At 35.2% G+C, this 10431-nt stretch overlaps 1 protein-coding gene across 1 annotated transcript; it reads right to left on the bottom strand.

The window, feature by feature from the left end:
- Positions 1–6174: 6174 nt before the first annotated feature.
- On the bottom strand, positions 6175–9150 carry LOC107785685 (palmitoyl-acyl carrier protein thioesterase, chloroplastic-like). Its single transcript, XM_016607045.2, has 6 exons — positions 8433–9150; positions 7749–7882; positions 7557–7670; positions 7179–7356; positions 7016–7084; positions 6175–6654 (listed from the first exon to the last, which is right to left on the bottom strand). Exons 1-6 carry the CDS (start codon positions 8856–8858, stop codon positions 6415–6417), a joined length of 1161 nt encoding a protein of 386 aa, XP_016462531.1. The 5' UTR covers positions 8859–9150; the 3' UTR covers positions 6175–6414.
- Between the last annotated feature and the right edge of the window lie 1281 nt (positions 9151–10431).

The raw sequence follows: 10431 nt of genomic DNA on the forward strand, positions 1-10431 counted from the left end.
TTTTCTTTCACTTGGGGAGAAGGTTCATATATATAAGGGAGACTTCTATTGTAGTGATTGATCAAGTAGATGCATGTTTTATGTTGATTACAAGAGCTCCGGTCATAATAGAGAAAACAAAATGATCGAAAGGAATATATACTATGAATATCGTCTATAGAAAGTTATTAGGTAAAATACATTTTATTACATGTGTGTACTTTATAAAAACAAAAAAATATAAAAGAAAGCCACATGTATCTAAATCAAACATTGATTGTTCATCTTCATGTTCATCCAATATCCAATCATCTTAACCTTAGCTTGACAAACAAGTTATCATACGCTGATCCATATTCACCATTATATATAAATTTTTTTGCTTTATTTCATGTATAATTATTTACTCATTAAAGCTTTAGTTTTGGCAATATTGATATTATTTTATAAAATCATGTACTAAGTCGAGAAACTAGTTAGTAAAAGTTTGATTCCACCTTGTAATCCTCTCCCCCATTACAAAAAAATAAAAGAAAAAACAAAGAACAAAAAAACGTGACAACTGTTATAAATATATTATATTATGGATGTTCATTTAGTACTCCGTTGTAAATAAGCTTCCTGAAGAAGCTTATCCATATGGGACTCCACCGTAAATATGTTTATCTATTTAGTACTATATTGGAAATAAGTTTCCTGAAGAAGCTTATCACTTTGGTACCCAGTTATGGATAAACATTACCTCCAGTAGAAGTTTATCCATATCGGGTATAATAAGCTTATCTTTTCAGTACCCAGTTATGGATAAACATTACCCCCCGGTAGAAGATTATCCATACCGGGTATAATAAGCTTATCCATTCAGTACTCCGTTATGGATAAATATTGCTCTCAGTAGAAGATTATCCATATCAGGTACAGCAGCAACTTACACAGCAGCTTGTAGCAGCTTACACAGCAGCTTGTAGTAGCAGCTTACACAGCAGCTTATAGTAGCTTACACTGCAGCTTGTAGTAGCAGCTTACACAGCAGCTTGTAGTAGCAACTTACGGAGCAACTTCCTTTCTTCTATAAATAGAAGAGATTTCAGTTCATTATGTACATTAGTTTGAATTCGAATAATATATCAGTTTCTCTCTATACTTGTCTTTACTTTATAGTCTTTATTTCATAACACGTTATCAGCACGAAGCTCTACCATCTCGAGCAAATATTTTGAAAGTATCTGAGGTAAGAACTTTCTTTTCCTAAATAATGTCAAATCTTTCTAAACTTGAATTTGTAGCCCTGGATATATCGGGCAAAAGCTACATGTCTTGGGTGCTTGATGCTGAAATTCATCTTGATGCGATGGGTCTGGCAGACACCATCAAGGATAAAAATCAGGCATCAAACCAAGACCGTGCCAAAGCAATGATATTCCTACGCCATCACCTTGATGAGGGCCTGAAAATGGAATATCTCACTATTAAAGATCCAGTCATACTGTGGAATAATTTGAAAGATAGATATGACCACCTGAAGATGGTCGTTCTTCCACAGGCACGTTATGATTGGACTCATCTAAGGCTACAAGATTTTAAATCTATCAGTGAGTATAATTCTGTTATGTTCAGAATTATTTCCCAATTAAAATTATGTGGTGATAATATTACTGATCATGATATGCTGGAGAAAACTTTCACCACTTTTCATGCCTCGAATATGCTCCTGCAGCAGCAATATCGAGAGATGAGATTTAAAAAGTATTCTGAACTTATCTCACATCTTCTTATAGCAGAGCAACATAATGGGCTATTAATGAAAAATCATGAAAACCGACCTATTGGTTCTTGTCCATTCCCTGAAGTGAATGAGACGAACTTCCACCAAGCTAAACGTGGAAGAGGTCGTGGCCCCAGTCGTGGTCATGACCGTGGTCGGGGAAGAAACCCCAATCATGGTAATAATAATGCACCAAAGAAGCCTTCTCACCACCAGCAGTGGAAAAGGAAGGAACAAAAGCATGAAGCGGTGCAAACGCCAAATGTAGAAAATGCATGCTATAGATGTGGAGGAAAAGGGCACTGGTCACGTACTTGTCGTACGCCAAAGCACCTGGTTGAGCTTTATCAAGCCTCCCTGAAGAAGACAGAGAAAAATGCTGAAGCAAATTTTATTTCTGAAGATAATTTAAACTTCATGCATTTGGATGTAGCTGATTACTTTGCACTCCCAGAAGGAGAAACAAGTCATGTAATCGGTGGTGAATCTGTAGAAATGTAAATATTTTAATTTATGTTATTTGTAATAGATAGTATGGTTATGTAATTGTTGTACATAAAGAAAAATTATGATTTGATAATGATGTTTACTATAATATATCTTATTTATGTCATTTTAAAGAATATGGATAATATTATTAGATCAATTTAAACTCTAGCACAGTTTGCAAGAAATATACAACCACCAGAAGTAGTTATATTTCATACATCTTATTGTAATTATATTTTGTTAACCACCAGAAGTGGTATATGTCTATGATCACCAGAAGTGATAATTTAGGTTTTCTATAGTTACAATTGAAGATAAGCTACATAAATATTCTCTATATTAAATGCACGCCTCGATTTGCTCCTGAAGTAGTAAATATTTTAAAAGAGGTTGAGGCATCACAATTTGATGTGATTAATGCGCATTCAGATAATTATGTTCGATTTCCTGAAGGATGAGAATTTTTGATAATATTAATCCATTCCCTGAAGTGAATGTGACAATACTAATAAGTTGGGTAAATATGAACGCGCTCTTGATGTGAATACATTACAATTCACCTCCAGAAGAGTTAATATAATTGAGAGAATATATACTCAATATTTCGTATTTTTAATTTGCTCCTGAAGAAGTAACACAGTTGAAATTGCCTCCTGAAGTGGAAAAATATTATGAAGAAGAGTTTTCGTGTGCTTAAACAATTGTTATACATTGTTTATTGATTGTGATTTTCTCTCATGAAACCAGCAGTGTCTGAGAAATATTTGGTAGTACAAAATGCATCAATAACTCCTGAAGAGCTAAATGTTTGCCTAAAGAATACATGACACCAGTAGTGCCAGATAAATATTAGATTGTGGATAATAAATTAAGGCTCTCGAAGAGCTTATATACAAATATGTCATTCATATTATATGATTATGGTCAAATCATATGTTGTAGTAAACCTGAAGTTTACTAATACAAATGGCTATCATATTGAGACTACAAATGATTGGAAGATTGATAATCTTCATGTTTCCACAATCATAGGGAGTAAAATAATATGTATGTGAGAATTTACCTGCCTTATTCTTTAATTTGTACTATATCATGTATCACAGTAAACCAGAAGTTTACTAAAGCAAAAGTCTATGTCATAGTAAACCAGAAGTTTACTAAGAGATAGCACATGACATGATAAACTTGAAGTTTTCATTTGCCATTTTTAAATGAGCTATTTGAGAATTCAGATAAGCATATACTAAAGAACTAGAAGATTCTTCAGGAATTCTCATGTGTTGCTTGTTCTCATAATGAATTGATTATACCAGCTAAAGTTGGGACTAAGACCCCTGATTCTGAAATATATAAAAGGTGAATATGGGCCCGTTCACCTATCATGTGAACCACTTATAGGTGCATATATGAGATGGTTACATGTGTAATTATTGTCAACCTGCAGTTTGGCATTTGGAATTGCTTTTCTCGATTAAGAGCATAATTTTCAGATTATGAAATCAAGATAGTTCATCTTGATAATGCTGGTTTATATCCAAGCTGGTTTAGCATTGAATACCTCCTATTAATGTCTAACCATTGCTTATGAGAACAAAGCTTCATGTGTTGGTCTAAGATTTTCTAAATTGCATATAGCAGCACTTGTATGCATCAGATCAACAATATATGATAAGTCCTCCCTTCACAATTGGTTTAGGATCAGAAACCAAATATTTTTACTATCTTTTGTTGTGTGGTATATGATTAATTTCTCTATCATAATACACAAAGATATGTTTCCCAAAGATGATTGGGGATATATGTTAGTTTTTCTAACATTTAGGGGATGGAATAAACAGTTGAAAAATATGTTATATGAATCGAATTATCATGATCCTCACTTAGAAGATAATTCAAGTCGAATGCCAGAAGCATTGATCCAAAATTAAATATCATATTTCAGCTGCAAATGCTCCTATTAAAATTAAAGTCCCTGTAGGATAGAGTTTACTGTACGCATGAAGCGTGGTAGACCAATCGGTTCCAAAGGTAACAATCCTTGAAAAATAGTAGGAGCTAATGATCGAAATGATCATAATGAGGAGGAAATAAGCTCTAGAAGAGCCCACGACATAACATTTCATGAAACTCCCGAAAAAGTTCAGGTACCTGAAAATAAAGAAAGTGATAAGATCTCCACAAGTTATGTCGCTTCGGAACTGACACAAAATGATCGTCGACGATACATTTAATACAATATAGTGCATAATATTGTAAACGATTGTGAGGATCGGACTAGCAGTCCAGACACTTGAAGATGTCGTACCATTTAGATACAAGTCTTAACCTATATGACTTATTTGGCTAAATCTATATGAAGATCCTTGAAGGATTGAAAATGCCCGAAGCATATAATTCAAAGTCTTGAGAAATGTACTCGATCAAATTATAAAGATCTTTGTACGGTTTAAAGCAATCTGGGCGCATGTGGTATAATCGCCTTAGTGAATATTTGCTGAAAGAAGGTTACATAAATGATGTTATTTGTCCATGTATTTTTATAAAGAAAATGGCATCAGAATTTGTTATACTTGCTGTTTTTGTTGATGACATAAATCTTGTTGGAACTCCAGAAGAGCTCCAAAAGGCAATTGAATATCTTAAGAAAGAATTTGAGATGAAAGATCTTGGAAAGACAAAACTTTGTCTTGGTCTGCAAATTGAACATTTAGCAAACGAGATCTTTATCCATCAATCTGCCTATACAGAAAGAGTCTTAAAACGCTTTTACATGGACAAAGCGTACCCATTGAGTATACCAATGGTTGTTCGATCACTTGAAGTGAATAAGGATTTGTTCCGACCTCCAGAAGAGGACGAGGAACTCCTTGGTCCCGAAGTACCCTATCTCAGTGCAATTGGTGCACTAATGTATCTTGCTAATGCTACAAGGCCTGACATAGCATTTTCTGTTAATTTACTAGCAAGATATAGTTCTTCTCCTACACGGAGACTCAAATATTTGAAACAAGGTTTTCATCAGGGGGAGTAAAATACGCGATGCACTCTTTTTCCCTTACTAAGGTTTTTCCCATGGGATTTTCCTTATAAGGTTTTTAATGAGGCATCTAGCAATGCGTCTTACTAAATATGTGTACTCTTTTTCCTTCACTGGGATTTTTTTTCCCACGTGATTTTTCCTAGTAAGGTTTTAATGAGGCACATTATCTTTTAATGAACATCCAAGGGGGAGTGTTATAAATATATTATATTATGGATGTTCATTTAGTACTCCGTTGTAAATAAGCTTCCTGAAGAAGCTTATCCATATGGGACTCCACCGTAAATATGTTTATCTATTTAGTACTATATTGGAAATAAGTTTCCTGAAGAAGCTTATCACTTTGGTACCCAGTTATGGATAAACATTACCCCCAGTAGAAGTTTATCCATATCGGGTATAATAAGCTTATCTTTTCAGTACCCAGTTATGGATAAACATTACCCCCCGGTAGAAGATTATCCATACCGGGTATAATAAGCTTATCCATTCAGTACTCCGTTATGGATAAATATTGCTCTCAGTAGAAGATTATCCATATCAGGTACAACAGCAACTTACGCAGCAGCTTGTAGCAGCTTACACAACAGCTTGTAGTAGCAGCTTACACAGCAACTTATAGTAGCTTACACTGCAGCTTGTAGTAGCAGCTTACACAGCAGCTTGTAGTAACAGCTTACGGAGCAGCTTCCTTTCTTCTATAAATAGAAGAGATTTCAGTTCATTATGTACATTAGTTTGAATTCGAATAATATATCAGTTTCTCTCTATACTTTTCTTTACTTTATAGTCTTTATTTTATAACATGTTATCATCACGAGACTCTGTCATCTCGAGCAAATATTTTGAAAGTATCTAAGGTAAGAACTTTCTTTTCCTAAATAATGTCAAATGCCACAAATAAATATGTTTTCTTTTTAAATACAAAATGTGCATGAATACATACTAATAGTGTTCGAGTTAAAGGCAATAGGACACCAGCATCCATTGCCGAAAAAGTGGATCCGCTCCTGATCTAGAAGAGAAACAACTTATACATTCTCTAATTAATTACGTCGAAATAAAGAAGAAGAAAACGAAGAAGAAGATACACATTGCATACGAACGAATATAGAGAAGAATAACACTAGATACAATTAAGTCATTGCTTAGTCTGCCATATAGACCTGGCTCGAACGACCTCTGCTCGATCCTCTTCCATGCGAATCAGATGTGTGCATTCCATATCTGAACTAATTCCATCATTTTCACTAGCTGCTGCTGTTGCTATTTCTCTCATTGTTGTCATAGATTGCAGCACATTTGACAAGCGACATTCCCGTCGATACTCTAGTGTCAAGCTCATTAGGTTGTATTCTTCTAATACGTTTATGGGCACACTCTGCAGACGAAAATTGTTGTAGTTTTCGTTCAGTAACAGAATAATAGAATTTTACACTATCAAATTTACTTATCTGGACAGGTAATTATTCATATATAATAAGTGAGATTAGTACCATTACAAATAAAGTAAGTAACCTACTACACCAAGGCATATCTCGATAGTGCAAAAGGAACGGGACTTGTATCCTATAGGTTCGAGCTGTAGAAACAGCCTCTTGCAGAAATGTAGGGTAAGACCGCTTACAGTAGACCCTTGTGGTCTGGCCCTTCCCAGGACCCCACGCATAACGGGAATTTAGTGCACCGGGTCGTATAGGATATGCGTTTAAAACTGTAACAGCCTAGAGAAAGGATTTTACCTCCAAAATCCATCCAATATATTTGACATTGTTCACATGTTGATTTGCATCCATGTCGCTCCACCGTGGCTAAAATCAAAATCAGAAATGACTTGTTAAGGTTATACACGCTAGCTATATCGAACATCTTTTTCTTTTGGGGAGTATGATTTTAATTTCTTACAGCAAGGCCAGAACTGATAATTTCGGCGGTTTCATCGTTGAGTTTCTCAATCTTTTCAGAATCCGTTTGATCAGTAGGAATTGCGCATCTGTTGGTGTAGAAAGGTTGAACTTCTGCTTTGACCTGCTCAGGGATTTTTGATAACCTTCTTGTTTCTCTGTTCATTATCACCCATGTGCTGCAAAATACCACATAAATAATGTACGTATCTTTTTTAATACTCATCATTTTAAAAAGAAAAAAAAGACAGCTCGGTGCACGAAGTATCCATCATTCACGCAGCGGCCAGAAACGGCTGCAGCCTACCGTGATACAAGTATCTTTGGCTGATTTTACGGCTCGAACCCGTAACTTATAGTTTGACAAGTTTTTATATACCTTGTTGCTTTTGTGATGATGTTGCGAGTGTTGGAGTCACGAATGATCCAGTCCCTCCTCATTCCATTTTTACCTGCTGCATCTACCCATGTATCTATTTCTACCACATCTCCCCTGTGGTGAAAAATTGCTACCTTTATCTTAATTATAATGAAAATATCAAGAATGGAAAGATTGAAAAAAGAGGAATACCAGGAGCTATATTGTTCAACTTGGATCTGTATGCGAGTGACCACCCATATGAGTTTTCTAAGATTCATTTCTCGGGTAGCCCCAAATCCATTACCACCCACCCCTGAGCTTGCCACATGATTTAGAGCTGTCTCCTGCAATATATTGTGACATTTTCGACATGAATTCTCCCATTAGTATTTAGCCAAAATAAATTCAAAAGAAGCATCCAAAGGCCAAAGGTGTGGTTTAAGTTTAGTAGCAGTGGCGGAGCCAGAAGTTCATACAATGCAAGGAGATTCAAAAAAGTAAAAGAATGTCACACCTAGTATTTGAACTAGCGATCTAAAGTAATTTTTGAATCCCTATGCCATTACACTATAAACTTTTCTATGTCAAGGGAATTCAACAGTTTATATATAACAAAAAGGTATTTTATTTTCGCCCTATTTGCACAGTAAAATTTTCCAAAAGGGATTCAATTTAACAGCCTTGGCTCCAGCTTCAAATTCCACTATAGAAAGAATAATAAGAGGTCTCTTCCCATCACCGTGAACCTATGTGAAGTGACTTACCTGATTATGTTCTAGTGGGAGGTAACATGCGCGTAATGATATAATAGTCAAAGGTCGTGCAAGCTGCCTCGACGCCACAATGAAAAAGAATTCAAAAAATAAATAAATTTAAAAAGAAGATAGGACCAACCTGAAGGAGATTCATGATAGTTTCCATGGTAGCAGTCTTATCAGGTCCAATTTCATAAGACCTAATCACAAAGGATTGTCTATACACAAACCTATTATCCACGAAATTCCCTAGTAGATAATTTGAATTATTTGATGATCCTTCTGTCTTCTCAACTACTACATTATTATCATTGCCCCTTTGCCCTAAATATGGATACTCCTCAACATGCACACCATTTATTTTCTTCCCATTAATTGTGTGCTGATTCCTTGAACTGCTCTTGCTGGCATTTGTCACCTTCAAATTCTTTCTCCCTTTACCTTTGCTAGGATTCAAAGATCCAAATTTCAAATTCTGTATACAAGCCAACCCTTCATTCTCCTGCTCTATTTTTGATAAATTATTCGGATAATGCAAGCTAATACCTTTGATCATCAATGCCATTTTACGTTATTCTTCGTTCTAACGTTAGTACTACAATATCATTCGTCTTCAAATAGAAAAAATAAACAAATAAATGAAACACATAAATTAATCTTGGTTAGGTAACCTAGGTATAACAACTTTGCAGGAAAGTAATATACATGAATGCGAGAGTGAGAGGAGTTGAATAAAAGGTAAAGGAAACGATAAGTTGTTTAATTAATTAAGGCTTGTTAATTATATGGAATTAAAGAGAGAGATATGTAGAGGAAAAGAAGGGAAGGGGAAGGGATTTTGCAGCTCAACCACCTGTTTTGAGTAGACAAGAAAAATTGGAGAGATTAATTTCTCCATCACAAGCTCGAGAAAAAGTAGTCGGTCTTCCTTTTGTGGTTTGCTTAAATTATGCTACCCCTTTGGATTTTCAAGTACAAGGATAATGGTTAAAGAAGGAGTAGTAGATACATTCAAATGGCTATTATTCTAATTGGTCTACGATTATCCCTTATATTAGGTGAACAAGGAGTAGTATTTGGACTAAACGATAAACATGATCTATTACTCCTCATTGACTACTGTATGGGCCAAAATTCATCTTTAGTCGAAATGATCAGTAAAGCATTCTTGGGGCACCACGCCGAAGTAATCTGGTTATCAGCAAAGGCCGTGGTCGATGAGTCAGCAAAATTGAAGTCGAGGAGACGTCATCAAGGACGAAGTCAAGCATGTTTGACAATTATAAGGGCAAGTGTTAAGATAGGACTTAATGGAGAATATTCTGAATTTGTACTGTTAGAGTTTCTAGGAACATGTTCCCTATAAATAAAAAGAGACATAGTTATAGGGGACATGTGACATTCATCTGTAAAAAACATACTTTGACTTAAAACAAGAGAATCAAATCTCATTGCTAAAATACAAAATCACCTTTTCACTGAGATTCTTGTCTATACTTTTCCACTAGATCGGAGAATAACTCAAAATTTAATGGATTGTCTATCATTCATCATTGTCAGAAAGAACATCCACTTATTCCATCCTTTCTTGGGTAATACATTCATTCTGTTTACTTAAATATCGTTTATTCCTATTCATTGATATTGAATGCTACATTATTGCCTTTGATTTCTAGAATATTTATTACATGCTATTGTCACTGTCCGACTATAACTACATAATATTTGTTGTTTTTTCAAGAACTCCATCTTAGGGATATTATTGTTAGCTAAGATTTACCCCTATTTATATAAACATAATTATTTGTACCAAGATCTATATTTTTTCGTCAAACAATTTGGCGCAGTCTGTGGGGATTTCTAAGTTAAATTTTTGGTTTCCTGTAGATCTACAATTAACGCAAGTCGCTAATATTAAAAACCCCTAAAATCTCCTTTCTTTGTGTATACAAAACCCTACATAGAAGGTAACCAACGAAAGCTGTGAAAACAGTAGGTGAGGACACGACGCCCAACGCGTCCCCTAGAGGTCACCCCCCATACTGCAGCATAACAAAACCCAGCGGAAAAGGGGCCTCCACGTCTACAGAGGAAGGGACGCCCCCAACTGTGAAAAAACTCCTCGAGGTGTGGCTGAG

This window comes from Nicotiana tabacum, chromosome 6 (assembly GCF_000715075.1).
Source record: "Nicotiana tabacum cultivar K326 chromosome 6, ASM71507v2, whole genome shotgun sequence".
NCBI lineage: Eukaryota > Viridiplantae > Streptophyta > Magnoliopsida > Solanales > Solanaceae > Nicotiana > Nicotiana tabacum.